General features: G+C 46.9%; 1 protein-coding gene across 1 annotated transcript; it reads right to left on the reverse strand.

Annotated features, from left to right (window-relative positions):
* Positions 1-1,727: 1,727 nt before the first annotated feature.
* HSPB8 (heat shock protein family B (small) member 8) lies at positions 1,728-20,109 on the reverse strand. Its single transcript, XM_003932197.4, has 3 exons — positions 19,227-20,109; positions 11,232-11,295; positions 1,728-2,765 (listed from the first exon to the last, which is right to left on the reverse strand). The coding sequence occupies exons 1-3, from the start codon at positions 19,591-19,593 to the stop codon at positions 2,606-2,608; spliced, it is 591 nt and encodes a 196-aa protein (XP_003932246.1). The 5' UTR covers positions 19,594-20,109; the 3' UTR covers positions 1,728-2,605.
* Between the last annotated feature and the right edge of the window lie 132 nt (positions 20,110-20,241).

Here is a 20,241-nt window from a genome sequence, read left to right on the forward strand (position 1 = left end):
AAAATAACAACATCTACTTTAGGGTGTTGTGAGGATTAAATGGGATTGGCTTCAGGGATGGAGCATGTGACCCTGACCCAGGCAATCAAAACACTGATTTCTTAACTTTCCCCTTAGCTCAGGGAATGCTCATGTGATCAGGAGGGTCCAATAAGAATGACTTTCTGTAATAAGGCACAGGGTGCTTGGTTTACGCCTGTAATCTCAGCACTTTGGAAGGTCAAGGCAGTCGGATCACTTTGATGTCAGGAGTTCCAGACCAGCCTGGCCCGCATGTGTAACCCCGTCTGTACTAAAAATACAAAAATTAGCTGGGCGTGGTAGTGAGCACCTGTAGTCCCAGCTACTCGGGAGGCTGAGGCAGGAGAATCAATTGCTTAAACCTGGGAGGCAGAGCTTTTAGTAAGCAGAGATAGTGCCACTGCACTCCAGCCTGGGTTGACAAAACGCTAGCCTCTGTTTAAAAAAAAAAAAAATGACTCTCCAAAATGGCAGATGCTATGGGAAAAGACTGGCCTTTCTCCCTCAGGACTGGAATGTGGATGTGGAGCTGTAGTGACTGCAGCTGTAGTGACCTTGTGGCCCCAATGAGAGGATGTGGGGGCATGGGTAGCACGGGCAACAGAGAGTGGGAAGGAAGCCACCACTGCAGAACCACATCAGACGGAGGGAAACAGTTCTGTTGATGCCATTAGTGCCCCAAATCCAGCTGTACCAACAGTAGCTCTTATTCTGGACTTCTCAGCTATGCGCACCAGCACCCCTTTTGGCTTAAATTAGTTTGAGTTGAGTCTCCTGGCACTTACCACAGCAGCCCTTCTTACTACCACCCTCCAGTCAGGGATCTGTGTTCCTGGCAGCATCCCTGTCATGGCCATCCTTTTCCCTTTTGCCAGAAATTGGTGTCAGGGTAGGCTTGTGACCCACTTTGGGCCAATGAGATAGAAAACGAAGTCTGCTGGGAGCTTCTGGAAAACATCCTGCTCACTGATAAAAGAAGCAGCTAGGTGATAATACCTTTATATGACTTCCTTCTATTCCCGTACATTGTCATATGAGGATGAGATGCTTGGAGCTGCTGCAGCCTTCTTGCAACCGTGAAGATAGACGGTGACTACATAAACTTATTGGAGATGGCAGAGGAAAAAAATGGAAATCTTCTGGGTTCTTGGTGTTTTTTGCAGAGCTGAAAAAGACGACTCTGAATCTACTTACCCCTAAGCTTTCTGTGAAGTTAGAAAACAGCTATTTATATCATTTAAGCCACTATTCGTCAGGCAGTATTACTTTAAGCCACAACATTGCTAACTGATGTTGTATATGTAGGTGGTATTACATTTAGTTCCTCATTAAAAGAAGCCCACAGAAAGTATATATTAAAAATAAGAACCGCCGGGCGTGGTGGCTCAAGCCTGTAATCCCAGCACTTTAGGAGGCTGAGGCGGGTGGATCACGAGGTCAAGAGATCGAGACCATCCTGGTCAACACGGTGAAACCCCATCTCTACTAAAAATACAAAAAATAAGCTGGGCATGGTGGCGCGTGCCTGTAATCCCAGCTACTCAGGAGGCTGAGGCAGGAGAATTGCCTGAACCCAGGAGGCAGAGGTTGCGGTGAGCCGAGATTGCGCCATTGCACTCCAGCCTGGGTAACAAGAGCGAAACTCCGTCTCAAAAAAAAAAAAAAAAAAAAAAAAAAAAAAAAAAAAAAAAAGAACCACAGAAGGCTAAGAACATCAACTCCTTTATTATTAATTATTTACTATTATTTCCCCCTAAACAACAGCACAACTCAAATAACAATGACACACCCGTCCCGTCCATATACACAATACCACTAGCCTGTCTGCCAGGCTATCTGGCCTCTGCTTGGTTCCTGCCGGAGCTGTCTGGAGACAGCTCCCTCTGTAAAAATCCCGACTTAAACATAGGGGACAGAAGAAAGGAGAGACTTTGGCCAGATCATAAACTGAGAGGCTTCCAGAGTCCCTAGGGAGTGTTAACTTGGAAACCTTGGGAAAGTGCTGGAAACATCTGGGCAGAGGCCAGAAGGCACTGTTTGTTTTTATGTGGTTGATGGATACATCCCCATATGGGGAGGTAAGACCTGTATATCACCCTTTGCAGGCCAGGCATGTGGAAGCACAGTGGGGTGAGCTATTGGGTTTCATTAACCAAACCACGTGGCATGGTGTGGGAGTCACGGGAATTGGGATCCCAGAGTAGGAACCTGGGTGATGGGGAGGTCCCCAGAGAAAAGTAGCCCTCGCATTCGCTGCAAGGTAAGATACAACATGAAAAGTTAAGTCCCCTTTCATTTGTTTTGCAACTGTAGAATGTGCAATATTTCCATCAAGATAGAAAAGGTAAAGAAAGAAAAGCTAGTATTTTGGCCTCACGCAACCAAGCATGATTTGCCAATTGCGCTATCTCGTGGAGAAATCTACCACTATGCTATCCAGGGAATCTGTGGTCAGTCCCCATCCCCCCCCCCACCCCCCAACATTTTAGTTGCACTAAATCTGAGTTCAGCTAAAGTAATGTAGCCTGGAATCAGAGAAGCCCTAGGGTTGGGGACAAATCAAGGATGGGCCAGTGCTGGCATCTCAGGTACAGGTGACTTCCTGGCTGTCCTGGGGGAGCTCGTTGTTGAAACTGCTCTCTCCAAATGTTGAGTAAGGAGGGACCTGAGGAGCTTCGATGATCAGCAGACCCTCTGGGGAAAGTGAGGCAAATACTGTCACGGGATCCACCTCTGCAGGAAGCCTAGGAGAAACATAATTTTATTCATTTATTGCTGTTAATATAGCTTAAACATTATTTTATTCACTTGAAGGGAAATATTTTTGATAAACGTTCAGGCTTTAGGGACATAAAATGCTGGGTTTGAATCCTGGCTCTACCCCTTTCTAGCTGTGTGGTGGTCTTGGGACGATCACTCAATTGCTCTGAGCTTGTTTCCTTGTCTGCAAAATTAGGATAATAATATTGAACTTGTAGAATATCTGAACTTCAGAGTCACCGAATATGCTTTGCAAATGGTAAAATGCTGTTTAAACAGTAGATCTTAACTTAAAAGAGAGCTTTGGTCCACATGTTTGGTCCCAGGTTGAAGTCTTCACCTTAATACCAACTACTGACCACAATTACTAGCAGAAATGGCACCACTACAACCCCTTTATAGAGCGCAAGTAAGGTATTATGCATAGCAGGCAACACATTTTCATTTGACATGTGCTTGCTAGAAAGTGCTTCACCACAAACTGCATCAGTGGTGATGCAGGCACTAGGCACCTTGGCAGACAAAAGTGGCCAGGCTGGCCGTATGTAGATTTCAGATGGCAACATACTCTATGGTATTAAAAACAAGCCTTGATTTTGGTCATGCCCTAAGTATCTCTGATATGGTTCAGCTGTGTCCCCACCCAGATATCATCTTAAATTGTAGCTCCCATCATTCTTCTGTGTTGTGGGAGGGACCCGATGAATTGAATCATGGGGTGGGGGCGTTTCCCCCATACTGTTCTCATGGTAGTGAATAAGTCTCATGAGATCTGATGGTTTTATAAGGGAAAATCCCTTTCACTTGATTCTCATTTTCTCTTTTGTCTGCTGCCATGTAAGACATGCCTTTCACTTTCTGCCATGATATTGATGCCTCTCAGCCACATGAAACTGTGAGTCCATTAAACTTCTTTTTCTTTATAAATTACCCAGTCTCAGGTATGTCTTTATCAGCAGTGTGAAAATGGACTAATACACTCTCTTAGCAGACCATAATTATCTTGTTCTTAAAACTAAATTATGAACAACACCCAGTTGGAGTATTATAGAGGTAATAATTAATATGCCCAGCTACAGATCACTAAACAGTCTGAGGGGAAGTCAAATGACGAGCTCCATAAGTGAGAAAGCATCAAAGATGGGGTTTCCAAATCCAAATCTGGTCCAAGTTCTAATAAGGTATTTTTATGATTCTTGGATTGCTTTGAGTGAATGAGACTATCAAGAATTTGGTTTCTTCAACAAACTGTTAAAACTGAGAGGACATATTAGTGGTCTCATTGGGGTGCCATTTTTTTTTTAAATCATGAAATCCATGACCTGTTGAGTACTTTCAACATGTGCCAGCTACTTTGGCTGAATCATATCATTTTGGTGTTAACAGTAATCCCACCAGGAAGATTCCATTGCTATCCACATTTTACAGATGAAGAAACTGAGGCTCAGAGAGGTGAACTAATTTGCCCAAGGTCACTCAGCTGGCAAATGGCAGATAGGAAATGCAATTGGAATCCTGGTCTTCAAACTCAGAGTATCTGACCATGATGCTCTCCTGCCTCTCCCAGTACCAGCCATTTGAAAAAAGGACTATGGCAGGAAGGCTCGGAAGTTCAATCAAAGATTTCCACTGGTCCATGCTGGTTCTGCATATTGTAAATACAAGGGTCTTGAAAGAACCAAGGCATGAGGTAAGCCCATTCCTGATCATGGGCAGGAGTCCTTTCTGGAGGGGCTGGGGGGTTTCCTTCTTTCCTTCCTTCCTTCCTTCCTTTTGTCTTTCTTTTCTTTTCTTTCTTTCTCTCTCTTTCTTTTTCTTCCTCTTTTCCTTTCTCCTTCCTTCCCTCCCTCCCTTTCTTTACTTTTCTTTTTTCTTTTCTTTCTTTCTTTCTTTCTTTCTTTCTTTCTTTCTTTCTTTCTTTTTCTCTTTCTTTTTCCTTCTTTCTTTCTCTTTCTTTCTTTCTTTCTTTCTTTCTTTCTTTCTTTCTTTCTTTCTTTCTTTCTTTCTTTCTTTCTTTCTCTCTTTCCTTCCCTCCCTCCCTTCCTTCCTTCCTTTCCTTTTTTTTTTCTGTGTACAGCAACCTGTAGCCACATGAGCTCTATCTACTCAGGAGATTCCTTGCCAAATTGGAACCATGGAGATGAACGAGGGTGCTTCTGGGAAGCACATTTGGAAGAGAAAGAGGGAACTAGGAAGCTGCCAAGTCAAGATTTTGAAGCAGAGACAAGGTTGAAAGTTCAGCTCTCCCTCCCAATGCTGGGAATGGGCTGACTGTTTCACCATGCGCACGCCAACCCAGTGCACACCAGGTACAGTGTGACAGGGTAGCGATGGCCCAGAGCATGTGCTTTGCAGGCAGGCCAACCTGCATTCAAATTCTGACTCTTCCTGACTGCACAACATGGGGCTGGTGATCTTGCCTCTCTGAACCTATTTCTTTGCAGAAAAGGGGGCCAATAATAGTATCCACCTCTTAGAGTGGTGTGGGAATTACGGTGCAATCTTTAGCCTTACATGTTGGCATCTTGACAGCAAGATGTAGTTTCATACAAATTGCAGTGTCATTGAACCACAGAGTATCAGGGCCCCAACAGATCTCCCTGATTGTCCATGATGATGCTCTCATATTACACATGGGGAAACTGAGGCTCAGAGAAACAGACATGTCCAAGGTCTCTCACCAGATGACTTGTATGTTAAACCCACTTGGTGGAAAAGCAATTTCTCTTCAGTTCTCTTTCAGTGCTTCTACTTACATCTGAAGGAATGTCTTAGCCAAGTACTAACATGCCTTTAATGCCTTCAGCCTCTATCACGTGCTACCTTCCCCTTTTAATAATGAAAGAGCTGAGGTCCTTAGGCAGGCAATATTATCTGGTTAGAATTTAACCACATTTTGCTTTCAGTGGATTTATTTCATGATTGCCTTCCTCAGTGAACATTTTAGTGATGAGAATTTAACTTTATCAAAAATGAGTTGATTTAAAAGAAAAAAAAAACCTTTGGTAAATCATGATACAGCAATGTAAGCATATAAAGCAAAAAATAGTGAAGACAGTATGTGAATGACAGTGTTGCAAATGACTGTAATTTGGTTTCCCCTAACCAAATAGGAAGGTCATGGACTTTGAAAGTTGAGAGACCTGTTGTTCAGGTCCCAATCTGCTCTTTTTTTTTATTTTATTTTATTTTTATTTTTTTTAAACAGCTTTATTGAGATATCATTGGGATATAAAATTGTATATATATTGTATATATGGTATACAAGTTGATGTTGTGATGTATGTACACATCGTGAATACAGTGATCACCACAGTCAAGCTAATGAACATAGATTTTGTGTATCTATGTGTGTTGGGAAGATTACATTTAAGTTAAGAAGATTAAATTTGCTACCCTCCTAGCAAATTTTGAATGTATGACATAGTATTGTAAACTATCACTGCCATGCGGTACATTCGCTCTCCAGAACTTACTTATCTTGCAAAACCGAAACTGTGTATCCTTTAACCAACATCTCCCCATTTCCCATCCCGTACCTGCCTCTGACAACCACCGCCCTACTCTCTGCTTCTATGAGTTTGACTATTTTGGATTCCACATATCGTGAGATCAGGCAGTATTTCGCTTTTTGTGTCTTTCTTATTTAACTCAGCAGAATGTCCTCTAGCTCCATCCATGCTGTGCCAATGGCAGGATTTCCTTCCTGTTTTTCCTCTGTCACCCAGGCTGGAGAGCAGTGGTGCGATCTTGCCTCACTGCAACCTCCACCTCTGGAGTTCAAGTGATTCTCCTGCCTCCGACTCTCGAGTAGCTGGGATTACAGGTGTGCACCACCACACCAAGCTAATTTTTGTATTTTCAGTAGAGATGAGGCTTCACCATGGTGGCCAGGCTGATCTCGAACTCCTGACCTCAAGTGATCTGCCTGCCTTGGCCTCCCAAAGTTCTGGGATTATGGGCATGAGCCACCACACCCAGCCTCCTTCTTAAGGCTTAATAATACTGTACTCTAGATTTCTTTTGTTACTCGCTGTGTGACCTTAGTTGAGTCCTCTGAGCTTCAGTCTCTTTATCCACAAGATGGCCAAAATAATACCTACTCATGGCCACGCATGGTGGCTCACGCCTGTAATCCCAGCACTTTGGGAGGTCAAGGTGAGGTGCGTGGATCACCTGAGGTCAGGAGTTCTCGAGACCAATCTGGCCAACATGGTGAAACCCCATCTCTACTAAAAATACACACACACACACATACACACACACACACACACACACACACACACACACAAAATTAGCCAGGTGTGGTGGCACATGCCTGTAATTCCAGCTACTTGGGAAGCTGAGGCAGGAGAATCGCTTGAACCCAGGAGATGGAGGTTGCAGTGAGCTGAGATCACATCACTGTACTCCAGCCTAGGTGACAGAGCCAGACTATGTCTCAAAAAAAAAAAAAAAAAAACGAAAAAAACACCTACTCAATAGGATTTTTCTAAAGATTAAAGAAAATTAAACCTATAAACCTCTTAACATGGTTCCCGGCACATCATAGGTGTCACATGTGGCAAAACAGATACCTGGGAAGACGTGGAACGAGGGAAGGAGGAAAGTAAAGATTGCCTTGGTTCTAGGCATCCTTCCTCGGTGATTTCCTGCATCCTTGCTTCCTGTCCTCTTATCCAAGTTGGGTGTGGAAAAGAGCCCAGCTGCAGTCCTTACCCTGCCCCCAGCCTGATAGGAAACCCAAGACCTCTCCCTTTTCTTCTCATCCAGTCCAAATGGGGCCTTTCACGTGGAGATGGATGTGTTGGGATGAATTTCCGGCCACGGTTAAGGCAAGCAGCTGCAGCATCCTGCCTGGGTGGAAATCTCCAAGGATCTCAGCCTCGCTGAAGGACTCTCCCTGTCCTCTAATGACCGGAGTTTTCCCTGGGAGAGGAGGTCATGAGACCTCCTGAGAATGGTCCAGAGGTGTCCCAGCCTCCAGTTCAACTGCTTGGTGTCTGGAGCCTGGGCAGAGCCAGGAGCTCCCAGGAGTCCCAACTGCTAAAGTGTAAGTCAGCCTTGTGAAGTCTTTTCATAGTATTAGTTCCCACGGACACAGCTCTGAGTCTGTATTCCATGCTTAACGCTTTATACACATCCTCTCACTCCTATCACATCCCATCCATGTGGGGATGCAGGAATAGAAGCTCAGAGCACTTAAGCAAGTTCCCCACTCACTTTCTCATGGAGCCAGGACTCCTTGTACCCAGAGCTGAAATTCAAAATATTTAACAGCTGGCACAGCTGGGCACTGACCATTCAGAAGGGATGGGTGTATGTCACAGTGATGAAGGCAGGTCCTGGGACCCTTTAGTTGTTGGAAGGTGGGGAGGTTTAGAGGGTGGTGGGGAGGTTTAGAGGGTCCTGGGGACAGGATCAGGGTGACTGCAGTTGACTAGGGAGGGTATGTGGGGGGCTCAGGGCAATGGCTAGCCAATATTCAGGGGTCCCCAACTCCCGGATCGTGGACCAGTACCCATCTGTGGTCTGTTAGGAACCAGGCCACGTATCAGGAGGTGAGCCGCACGCAGTTCAGCCAGCATTACTGTCTAAGCTCCGCCTTCCATCAGATCAGGGGTGGCATTCGATTCTCACAGGAGCTTGAACCCTGTTGTGAGCTGTGCATGCGAGGGATCTAAGTTGTGTGCTTCTTATGAGAATCTAATGGCCGATGACCTACGGTGGAAGCATTTCATCCCTCAGTCCATGGAAAAACTGCCTTCCATGAAACTGGTCCTTGGTGCCAAAAAGGTTGGGGACCACTGAATATTTTAACTAGGCCAGCTCAGCAGTTGAGCACTGGCCTGGAGCAATTTTAGGCATCTCTCATCAGGTTACTTCCAGCAAGCTATTTCCTTTAACGTCTTGGAGCTTGCGAAATCCACACACACCCCCAAAAAATCATCACCCTTTTAAGATGGTTAATTCACCTCTTTCTCACTCAGTTGCTTTTACAGCTATGCCCTGCTTGTGGCTCTACCCTGAGACACCATTTGAGCCTTGACATCAGCTTCCCCCCTCTCTCTCTTCCTTCCTCTCCTCTCAACAATGTTGAATCTGCTTGCTGTACCAGGGAGAGGTGTGGGGCAGGGAGATGGCAGGCAAGCCAGCGAACACGAAGAACAAACAGTTTTGAGTTTGCCTTATCAGGAAGTGTCCACAGGCTGCCAAGAACTGCAGAGGCTCTGGGAGGGCCTGGGATGGACACATGGGGAGAGAGGCAGGAATGTAGAATCCCAAAGCTGGAAGAAACCTCAGAATTCAGAATTCAGCTAGTGTGATCTCTCCAGACACAGAATGTCTTTGCAAAGGCTGGTGGAAAAGTTAAGAGTCAACAACAACAATAATAATAACAAACTGCCACGTATGAGCAGTGACCTCGTAAGTGGCAGTTTGCTGTGCCGTGACCTCATGTCATTTTCAGCCAGGAACTCTGAAAGGCTGGAATCAGCATCCCTTTTACAGATGAGGAAACAGCATCCCTTGCTCAAGAACTGAGTGTGGAACTGAGGTCAGGGATCTATTTTGGGCCCTTCTAAATTCTGGTTGTAAAGACCTTGGGTATGTCCTTTCACCTGTGGGAGACTTAGTTTCCCTGTATTGCAAGGAGGGTCATGTCTCTTCTTCCTGATGCACGCTTTTGCTGCAAAGGCTAAATGCAACAATTAGGGGTCGGGTGTGGTGGCTCATGCCTGTAATCCCAGCACTTTGGGAGGCAGAGGCAGGCAGAACACTTGAAGTCAGGAGATCAAGACCAGCCTGGCCAAACATGGTGAAACTCGTCTCTACTAAAAAACACAAAAATTAGCTGGGCTTGGTGGCAGGCACCTGTAATCCCAGCTACTTGGGAGGCTGAGGCGGGAGAATCGCTTGAACCCAGGAGGCGAAGTTTGCACTGAGTTGAGATTGCACCACTGCACTGCAGCCTGGGTAACAGAGCAAGACTCCATCTCAAAAAAAAAAAAAAAAAAAGTTTAGTACCAGAAATGCACACTGTGGGTGATGCTGATTGCTGATGAGAGAGCAGTATATATGAAGCACCTAGCAGTTGTTTAAGGAGTGCAACCATCATGACCACATTGTGCAACTCTTCTCCATATAGGTATTACCAGTTAGGGGTTCGTGGTGGTTTTGGTTCACGGCTTCAGCCTGGTTGTCTTTGGCTGCTCTCATGGTTCCCCCCAGACTCCCTTTACCCCTTAAACATAAATACCTTCTACTCCCTGCCTTCAGCAAAATGGCCCCTCCTCTGTCCCAGTCTCTCAGCCTCCAAATCCCTCTGGGTAGTGCACATTGGTATCAGGATACTTTCTAATTTCATTTTCGTGGGTGGTGTAGAGAAGGTGCTCATTCTCCTGGCAGGGCAGAGGCAGAACAAGCAGCCTGCAGGATATTCTGCTGGGACACTTGAGGAATCAGGGGATGGTCTTTCTGGATGGTGACAGGGATCCTCTCTCAGCTATGCCCCGTGGGTAGGGAGGGTGTGATTGTGGACAAGTCATTGTCTGGCTTACCCCCAGGTGCTTATTCTATAAAAGGGGGTTGTTGGTTGGGCACAGTGGCTCATGCCTCTAATCCCAGCACTTTGGGAGGCCAAGGTGGGTGAAACGCTTGAGCCCAGGGGTTCAAGACCAGCCTGGGCAACATGGTGAAATCCCATCTCTACTAAAAAAAAATACAAAAATTAGCCAGACATGTTGGCACATGCTTGTAATCCCAACTACTTGGGAGGCTGAGGCACGAGGGTTGATTGAACCCAGGAGGTGCAGGTTCCTTAAGCCGGAATCACACCACTGCACTCCAGCCTGGGTGACAGGGTGAGACTCAGTCTCAAAATCAATCAATCAATTGATGGATAATAAATAAAATGAGGTTTTTAATACCCACTTCACAGGGCACTGAGCAGATGAGAGGATGCAATTACATACTCCCCCTTCTGGGACCCTACTGCAGGTCTGCTGGGATACTTTCTTCTTGTTAGGTGTGAGGGTTCAAGTCCCTGCCCCAAGAGGGCGTCTTTTTTTTTGAGACTTTGTTTCTCTCTTGTTGCCCAGGCTGGAGTGCAATGGTGAAATCTCAGCTCACCGCAACCTCCGCCTCCCAGGTTCAAGCAATTCCCCTGCCTCAGCCTCCCAAGTAGCTGGGATTACAGGCGTGTGTCACCAAGCCCAGCTAATTTTGTATTTTTAGTAGAAACAGGGTTTCTCCATGTTGGTCAAGGCTGGTCTTGAACTTCTGACCTCAGCCTCCCGAAGTGCTGGGATTACAGGTATAAGCCACCTCTCCTGGCCCAAGGGGGTGTCATAAAAGAGAGATGCCCAAGAGGAAGAGACCCCAGATTGTGGGTCCCAGGTGTGCCCCCTCCTCCACTCCCACCCTGAGCTCCATGCCTTGGGGTTACTTACTGGATTTTCTTTGTGAAGTTCTTAGAAACGATGCCACCTTCTTGCTGTTTCTCTTCGTGTTTGCCTGGAAGGAAGGGAAACGGGGGAGGTCAGCGTCTATGTTCCTTGGGCATCCTTCAGGACTCAGGCTTGGATTCAAACCCTGGCCCTGGACCCGCCTTGCTGTGTGGCTTAGGCCAACCCAGAGACTCCAGTTGTCTAAGCCTCAAGGACCTTGTCTGCCTCACAGACGCACTGAGGTCCACCTCCAAGGCTGGCTGTGAAGGTGAAATAAGATCACTGATGGAAAGGAGGGGTAGGCTGTGGTTTGCAGGTAATTAAGGGTAAGTCTTAGGAAATTGCAGAAACTGGGCCGTGTGCTGTACCAAATCGTCCAAGTCTCCCACCTGACCCCTCTTCCCTAAGCTGCCAATAGAACCCTGGGGCTGACATCCTAGACTGGGTGGCAGGTTTGAAGTGGGGTCATGTGCTGAGGGCGACTCTGCCATGTAGCTTGCTTTACAGCTGACAGCGTGCTTTCCTAACTCTGAGCCCAGACGTCATTCTGTTTCCCACGTGGAAACTGAGGCCTGGTGATGGGTCCAGGGTCACCCAGCAGGTCCGCGGTGGCTGTGGGCTTTGAACCAGCTTGCGTCGAGTCTAGGCCAAGTTCTGGGACCTGAACGCCCTTCTGCCCTGAATTTCTGTCTGTTCCAGCTCCCGTTTAGCTCTTTAAGCCGAATTATCTGTACCCAGTAGTGAAAGCACAGCCTGGCAAAAGAATGCTTCAATCTACCAAAAACACCCCGCTTTTCCTAAGGGCACTGCGGATGTGAAATTCCACCAGCCCTGCCTCCTACCGTGAGATAAGCCAGGGCTTCCCAACCTGCTTAGGGAGGAACAAGATGAAATTACAAGAGGGCTTGGGCCTAAACTGGTTTTGATCTTGAAATGTACATAGCACGTTCTAATTCTCTCGGCCTCTCCTCATTTCTTTCTTTCTTTAATAGAGAGAGTGTCTCCAATTTCTTGTTAAACAAACGGGATTAGCACAACAATGGGGCTATTCAGCTGTTACTTTTCACTTCTCATTTGTGAGTCCACCTTCCAAGGGTAGGAACCCTCTTTTACACAGGAAGGTGCTTCTGAGGGGCTTTGAAATCTAGAATGTAAATAACTTTGTTGAATACGGCAGTCCAGACTTTTTTAAACTGACAACTTATAGCTAATTACATTACTAATGACTTTTAATTATTTCTTTTTTAATAGCTCTTTTTGTGGTTATAAGACGATGCATGTATATGTTAGAAAATAGGCCAGGCATAGTGCCTCGCTCCTGTAATGCAGGCACTTTGAGCATCTGAGACAGTAGGATCACTCCAGGAGTTTGAGACCAGCCTGGACAACGTAACGAGGCACCGTTTCTAAAAATTAATAATAATAGGCCAGGCGCGGTGGCTCAAGCCTGTAATCCCAGCACTTTGGGAGGCCGAGGCGGGTGGATCGCGAGGTCAAGAGATCGAGACCATCCTGGTCAACATGGTGAAACCCCGTCTCGACTGAAAATACAAAAAATTAGCTGGGCATGGTGGCGCGTGCCTGTAATCCCAGCTACTCAGGAGGCTGAGGCAGGAGAATTGCTTGAACCCAGGAGGTGGAGGTTGCAGTGAGCCGAGATCGCGCCATTGCACTCCAGCCTGGGTAACAAGAGCGAAACTCCGTCTCAAAATAAATAAATAAATAAAATAATAATAATAATTAGCCAGGTGTGATGGTGCGTGCCTGTAGTCTCACATATTTGGGAGACTGAGGTGGGAAGATTGCTTGAGCCCAGGAGTTTGAGGTTACAGTAATCTATGAATCCACCACTGCACTCCAGTCTGGGCGACAGAGTGATATCTAGTCTCTAAATTTAAACACAACAACCAAAAAGGAAAGAAAATACTTTAAAAAAGAAAAAAAAAAAAAACCATCAAAACTACCCATAATCCTGTCACCTTAAGGAAGCCATGCCATCCCCCAATCCATGGAAAAATTGCCTTTCACAAAACTGGTCCCTGATGCCAAAAAGGTTGGGAACTGCTGAATATTTTAACGAATATTCTGACTTTTCTTTCTATGCTTCTTAGAAATATGCAAATGTTCTATAATATCGATATATATCACTATTCTATCAAACGGGATAATTCTATGCATATGTTTGAAACTTATTTTTATCTCTTGCTAACACATTATAATTACTTTTTCATATTACTAAATATTCTTTGGCAACATAATTTTTACTGGCTGCTGTGCTCTATTGAGGAATATGTAAGAGCTAATTTAGCCAGTCCTCTACTTCTGGACACTGACGAAGTTTCCAACACTGGAGTGTCTGGCTAACCAGAATGTGCTATTCTGTGAATGTGTGGCTGCTTAAAGAGTCTATTCTGGCTGGGCGCAGTGGCTCACACTTGTAATTCCAGCACTGTGGGAGGCCGAGGCAGGCGAATCGCCTGAGGTCAGGAGTTTGAGACCAGCCTGGCCAACATGGTGAAACTCCGTCTCTATTAAAAATACAAAAAAATTAGCCGGGGGTGGTGGCACAGGCCTGTAATCCCAGGGACTCGGGAGGCTGAGGCAGGAGAATCACTTGAGCCAGGGAGGCGAAGGTCGCAGTGAGCTGAGACCACGCCACAGCACTCCAGCCTGGGCCACAGAGTGAGACTCGGTCTCAAAAAAAAAAAAAAAAAAAAAAAAAATTAAGCAGGAGTGTCTGGCTAACCAGAACATGCTATTATGTGAATGTGTGGCTGCCTAAGGAGTCTGTTCTGTGCTGCCAAATTCGTGACCACCAACTGCCTGGCTCTGGCACAGGCCTGTGGCCAGAAGAGCACTGTCTGTTCTTCGGTACCCTCTTCCCAGCCAGGACGCCGGGAGACCTGCTTCCCCTGGGGACGGGCCAGTGCCTCTGACTCAGCCCTTTTGCATCCTAGACTCATCCTGCATGCTGGTGTTCCGGGAATAATAAATGATGATGATACGAATAATAACAGCAAACTACTGGAGTGCTTCCTTGGTATCAGCCACTGTCCTAAGCACCTTATCTATATCAACGCCTTTAATTTTTGCAGCAACCTTAAATAATAATAGTAAAACAATAATATAAGCGGGCACTTTTATTATTACCATTTTGTAGATAGGAAACCTGAAGTTCAGAGAGGTTAAGTGCTGTACCCAACGTCACACAGCTTGGAAGTGACTAGCGCCAAGACTCAAAAGCAAGCAGATAGGTTCTGGAATACTGGGTTTCAGACTTAAGTCTCTACTCTGACATTTCCTAGCCCATCTCTAAGTTTCTCTGAGCCTCAGTTTATTCTCTGAAATGGGAATGGCACCTGCCTTGCTGGGTTACTGTAGAAAGCAAATGAAAGTGAGTCACAGAACGGCTTTGGAAGTTATCAAAATACCGTGTGAAGGTAAACGTTTGTGGTTTATTTTGATGTTTGGGGAAAGGACTGCTCCTCAGAAACTAGATGCCTCTGTCAATGCTCTGAAAATAGGGTGCTGGGATTAGGGAAAGGAGGCTCTCTGAGGAGGGAAAGCTCCAAGATTTCCACAAGAGGGGCCTGGAACTGGGGTAACGTGCTTGAAAGAGGGTATTAAGAGGATCACCTTGAAAATTAATTTGCATCTCATTTGCATACCTAGCTTGAGGCAGTTTAAGGATTATGAGTGATTTTTAATTTCTTATTTTGCCTTCTAACTACTCTATCATGAAGACATTTTATTTTTATAAACAGAAAATAGTAATTATTATGATTTTTAAAAACTGCGGCCAGGCACAGTGGCTCATGCCTGTAATCCCTAGCACTTTGGGAGGCCAAGGTGAGTGGATCACCTGAGATCAGGAGTTCAAGACCAGCCTGGACAACATGGTGAAACCCCGTCTCTACTAAAAATACAAAAATTAGCGGGGCATGGTGACAGATAGCTGTAATCCCAGCTACTCGGGAGGCTGAGGCAGGAGAATAGTTTGAACCCAGGAGGTGAAGGCTGCAGTGAGCTGAGATCGTGCCATTGCACTCCAGCCCTGAGTGACAAGAGGGAGATCCCATCTCAAAAAAAAAAAAAGCATCTAGACATCAGAGACCCCTTGCAGACATGCTTTTTTCAACATGCCTCGGAGAAATAAATGTAGGTAGAACACTGTTAGCCCAGCTAAAGAAAGAAGGTGCTGTTTCCAGGGAAGGCAGAGTCCCTGGGACTAAGGAGAGGGGTGGGAATAAGGCCTTGGGGATTTCCAGTCTCTATCTTAGCCAGGATTTGGCCCAGTGGCCCATGAAGGGAACATTTCTTGGCTGGTAGTTGCAGGATGGAGGCAGGGGAATCTGAGGCTTGCTCAGAAATTGTCTAGTCCAGCATTTTCCAAACACATCCCTGAATGAGACACTCATACCTGGTCAGATAAGACAAGGCTGCTCTTTAGAGATTCATAAACTATATTGGTGACTTAAAGGCTCTGATAAGTCCTGCAGTGAGAAGACCTGTTTATAATTTTGTTTCTACTGGTGCCTTATAAGACTTTGACCTCTCCTCCTTCTGTCTCTCAGATGCCTAGTAACAGCTTGAAGTTCACTAGTAAATTCTGATCTTGTCTACCTCTTCACAAGACCAACAGTAAAACTGAGGCCCCATAGGCTGTTGGATTTGCCCAGGGCTACACTGTCAGAAGTAGGTCCAGCCATCCTGACTCAGAACCATCCAGAGAGGCCTGATATTGAATGTTAGACACTGCCACGGAGAAGTGGGTGATCTCAGGTGAGTTACTTTCTCTGGGCCTCAGTTTCCTCATCTATATAATGGGGTTAACAAACCTACTCGAATTTCCTAGGAGGTCCTTGTGAGGAACCACAGGTAGGCGTTTAGCACGTGCTTGTGAAGGAAGGGATTTGTCATTATGTGGTGCAGGGCGGGAAACTGGATCTGACTTCCGACTTGTCTCGAAAGTTGTTTTTTACTTATTGTTACTTATTTTTATTTTTTGAGACAGACTTTTCTTTCTTGTTGCCCAGGCTGGAGTGCAGTGGTGCGGTCTTGATTCACTGCAAACTCCGCCTCCTGGGTTCAAGTGATTCTCCTGCCTCAGCCTCCTGAGCAGCTGGGATTACAGGCACCTACCCAGCTAATTTTTGAAATTTTAGTAGAGATGGGGTTCCACCATGTTGGCCTCTGGCCTCAAACTCTTGACCTCAGGTGATTTTCCCACCTCGGCCTCCCAAAGTGCTAGGATTACAGCCGTGAGCCACCACGGCCGGCCTGAAAGTTACTTTTCAAATACAGCTCCTGATGTCAAGTTTATTTTTTAAACCTCTTTTATGAAAGCCCTTGTATGAGCTGTCAGGGAATTTGGATTCTGTCTAGCTGATCCCACTAATTACACATCTGAAAAGCTTTGTCTTTGTCTTATTTAAGCTCCCAATGACCCCATTTTACAGACGCAGAAATTGAGGCTGCATAACTCACCCAAAGCGTCCGGATTAGTAAGATACTTAGGTGAGATCTCAACATGGAGCTGCCAGACCCCATCTGTTATGAAGCACCTACCAAAGAGGATGGTGAAAAGCCCTCCAGACTGGACAGAGGGCCTCCTAGAGGGGCCACAGGGTGGGGTAGACCCTTGGATTTGGGCTGGAAACATCTAAGACCCTAATTAAAACAAGGACAGAAGGAATGGTGATAATCATTCTGTTTAGAGAGTGCCAGACAAGCACTATTATTCATTCCGTTTTACAGACACTCTGCATATTATCATAGGCAGTCTGCACGTGTTTAATCTTTCCTACACTCTTGCAGGACAGGTATTATTATAATCCCCATTCTGCAGATGGAAAAATTGAGGCTCAGTGGGATGAAAAGACTTTCTTGTCCACATCCACCATGCTAGTGAACAGCAATGCTGGGATCTCAACCCAGGTTTCAAAGAGCATCTATTATTCATTATTTATTGGCGCCTTCCTGGGTGCCTGGCACTCTAACGACAACGATGACAATAATAATACTGACTCCTTTTGTTCCAGGTCGTAGAAATGTGAAAGGAAAATAAATCTGGGGCTCCCAAATCACTAAGCTAAAGGGAAAAGTCAGGCTGGGAACTGTTTAGAGCCAACCTACCCCGCCTTCTATTCATAGACACCCCTCTGCTGGCTGACATAGATGCGTATCTGATTGCCTCCCTTGGAAAAGCTGATTAGAAACTCGAAAGAATGCAGCCATTTGTCTCTCACCTATCTGTGACCTGGAAGCCCTCTCCCTGCTTCAGGGCTTCCTGTCTTTGCTTCCAGTTGTCCCGCCTTTGCAGATAGAACCAACGTACTTCTTACGTATATCGACTGATGTCTCCCGTCTCCCTAAAATGTATAAAATTAAGCTGTGCCCGGACCACCTTGGGCATGTGTCATCGGGACTTCCTGAGGCTGTGTCACAGGCGTGTCCTCGACCTTGGAAAAATAAACTTCCTAAATGAACTGAGATCTGTCTCAGATTTTCTGGGTTCACGGGTATGTACACATTTTACAGCATCACCTCATTTAATACAACAACCTGATGGTGCAACTATGTGAACCCTAATTTCCAGAAGAGAAAACAAAACAGAAGCACAAAGAAGTGAAGTAATTTGCACATCCTGCTGTTTAGAGTTGGAGCCAGCTTCTCGGATCTCGTGCCTGGCTTCCCAGCCAACTCAGAGATCTGGCTGACCCTGTCTGCCAGCACGTGGCTCCAGCGTGTCTCCCGGCCCACCACACCCGCCAGAGCCTCTAATGTTTATAATTCTGCCGTGACTGGCTTGAAACTCCCCCTGAACGCTGCTGGGGCTTGTTCCTGCCCTGCCTTTGTTTGCAGTGGCTTTAATTGACTTTCTGGAAGGCAAGCTTCTGTCGGGAACACAATCCTTGTCACGGAGGATTAACTGTAAATCGGGAGGGAAGGAAAAGAAAGCTTTTTCTGCTGCCCACCTTAACAGGGTCTGAGCTTCCTGTCTTCTCTCTCTTTTTTACCCCTAGTATGTTTCTATCTCCCAGGGTGGGATGTGGCAATAATAGCCCTGGCCTAAGGCTGTGGACAGGTACAGCCCCCACTCACATCCTCTTGCTGACTCATGGCATGACTGTGAGTAAGTCCCACCCAGGCCTCAGCCTCATCACTGCAAGATGGGCCTAGCCACCCCTGCTACTCTGGGCTGGTCTGAGGACGATTTTGGAGAAGAAGTCTAAGAATTTCAGCCCAGTCCTTGGTACCTAGTAGGTGCTCAGTAAATTATCACTTCTTTCTGGCATCCTAATTCTTAGATAGCCTGGGTCTGAATCCTTGGTGGCCTTGAACAAGTTACTTCAATCTCTCTGTGCCTCGGTTTCCTCATCTGCAAAAAGAGAAGATAAACTGTACCCACCTCCTCTGGTTGTTGTATTAGCTGAGATGTTACGGGCAACAGCACTTAGCAAGGTGCTGAACACGTAGTTAGCACTCAAAGTTACCACTTAGTGTTATAATTACTAGTAAGCCTCAGTTTCCTTGTCTGGGACAAGGATAGGTGTCTCACGGGAAGCCAGTTGTGGTTATTAGCACTGTCACTGTTCGGCCTTAACGTATACTTCTAGACCTTGTGTTGTGAGGCTGGAGTGCACAGAATCCCATTTCTTCTTTGTTTTTTAATTCTTCGATATCTGCTTAAGCTATTCTTTCTATTAAATGCTCTCTGTCAAAACATCCAACATGGTTTCATTTTCCTGCTGTACCCTGATTGATCAGCACCCAAAGGCCCTAATAGCTGAGTCAGGCAGGTTAAGTTCTCTCCAGGGAGCCGGGAGAGGAGATCTTTTCCATGAAGATAACTTTGCCGGCTGCATTCCTGAGCCCTGAGGTCACCTGGGTCACACTGTCACAGCATCTGCTCTCAGGAAACTTTCTCCTGGCTATTCCCAGGGCTGAGGCCTACACCCCCTCCCCGGTCACCTCTCCCTCCTGCCCCCAACTCACCAGACACCTCCACGTATCCATCTTTGGTCTTCACCATCAACTCCTCCGGCTTGAAGCTGTGCACATTCACACACACTTTCCAGGGCTCCCCAGGAAAGGGTGGAGGGGTCCTGCCCTCGGCAGGCACTCCAAACCTGGCGGTGGCGGTGGGGCCCCGGGGCACCATGCCTGACCTTAGGGTGCCTGGCCAGGCTGAGGAGAGCCGAGGCAGAGCCCAGTCGGGCCAAGGGGCCGTCAAGTCGTCTGGGAAGGGGTCCATACCGAAGCCATCATCCAGCAGGCGAGAGGAGAGGGGAGAGTCCCGGAAGGGGTCTCGGCGCAGGCGGCTTGGGTAGTGGCAGGAGAAGGGCATCTGACCGTCAGCCATGGTGGCTGCTGAGCTCAGAGGGAAACAGAGGCTGAGAGAGACGGAACCACCTGCCCAAGGTCACACAACAAAGCGGTGTGGCTGGGCTGGTTTATTCTTCGGCTTCCGAAAAGGCTGCTCTTCCGCAGCGAGAAGCAGAACCAACCGCTGCCAGGGACGGCTGTGCCCCCTCGGCTGGGGTCCTGGCCCCCAAAGGTGACCCCCAGGCAGGTCCAGCAGAATCCCAGAGGGCCCCTCTCTGCACTGCCTCACGACAGACCAGCAAGCCACTGTCCTTCCAGACCGCCCGGGCTGGCAGCCAGAGCCGCTGAGGTCTAGAGTGGAGCCAGGAGCTTAATAAACCCAGGGCACGCGCGCCTAGAAACTTCTTCTGGCTCCTTCTGGGCTGCAAGCCTTCTATTTATTTGCTGTTGGAGGCTGGAGGCGGGTTTTGCAAGCGTCTCCTGTCACAGGAGTATTCGGAGGTGATGAACCAGCCCCGGAGAATCCACAGAGGGAACAGCTGGGCTGGCTGGGAGGGGCCGCGTCCAAGTTCAGCCAGCCTCTGCAGACACTCTCTCCTCCCCTGGCCACTCTGCTCAGCTCCGCCCTCTGCTTGCTCCGGGAGCTGGAGCCGCCCACCGCACGCAAGGCACCAAGGCCTGGCTA

The sequence above is a fragment of the Saimiri boliviensis genome, chromosome 7, assembly GCF_048565385.1.
Source record: "Saimiri boliviensis isolate mSaiBol1 chromosome 7, mSaiBol1.pri, whole genome shotgun sequence".
Classification (NCBI taxonomy): domain Eukaryota; kingdom Metazoa; phylum Chordata; class Mammalia; order Primates; family Cebidae; genus Saimiri; species Saimiri boliviensis.

Excerpts from the sequence above, each read along its gene's own strand:
- HSPB8 (XM_003932197.4), bottom strand. The coding sequence starts at position 19,593 with ATGGCTGACGGTCAGATGCCCTTCTCCTGCCACTACCCAAGCCGCCTG. Across the intron at positions 11,296-19,226 it reads TGGATACGTGGAGGTGTCTG|GCAAACACGAAGAGAAACAG; the intron begins GTGAGTTGGGGG and ends CCTTCCTTCCAG. Across the intron at positions 2,766-11,231 it reads AACTTCACAAAGAAAATCCA|GCTTCCTGCAGAGGTGGATC; the intron begins GTAAGTAACCCC and ends TGTTTCTCCTAG.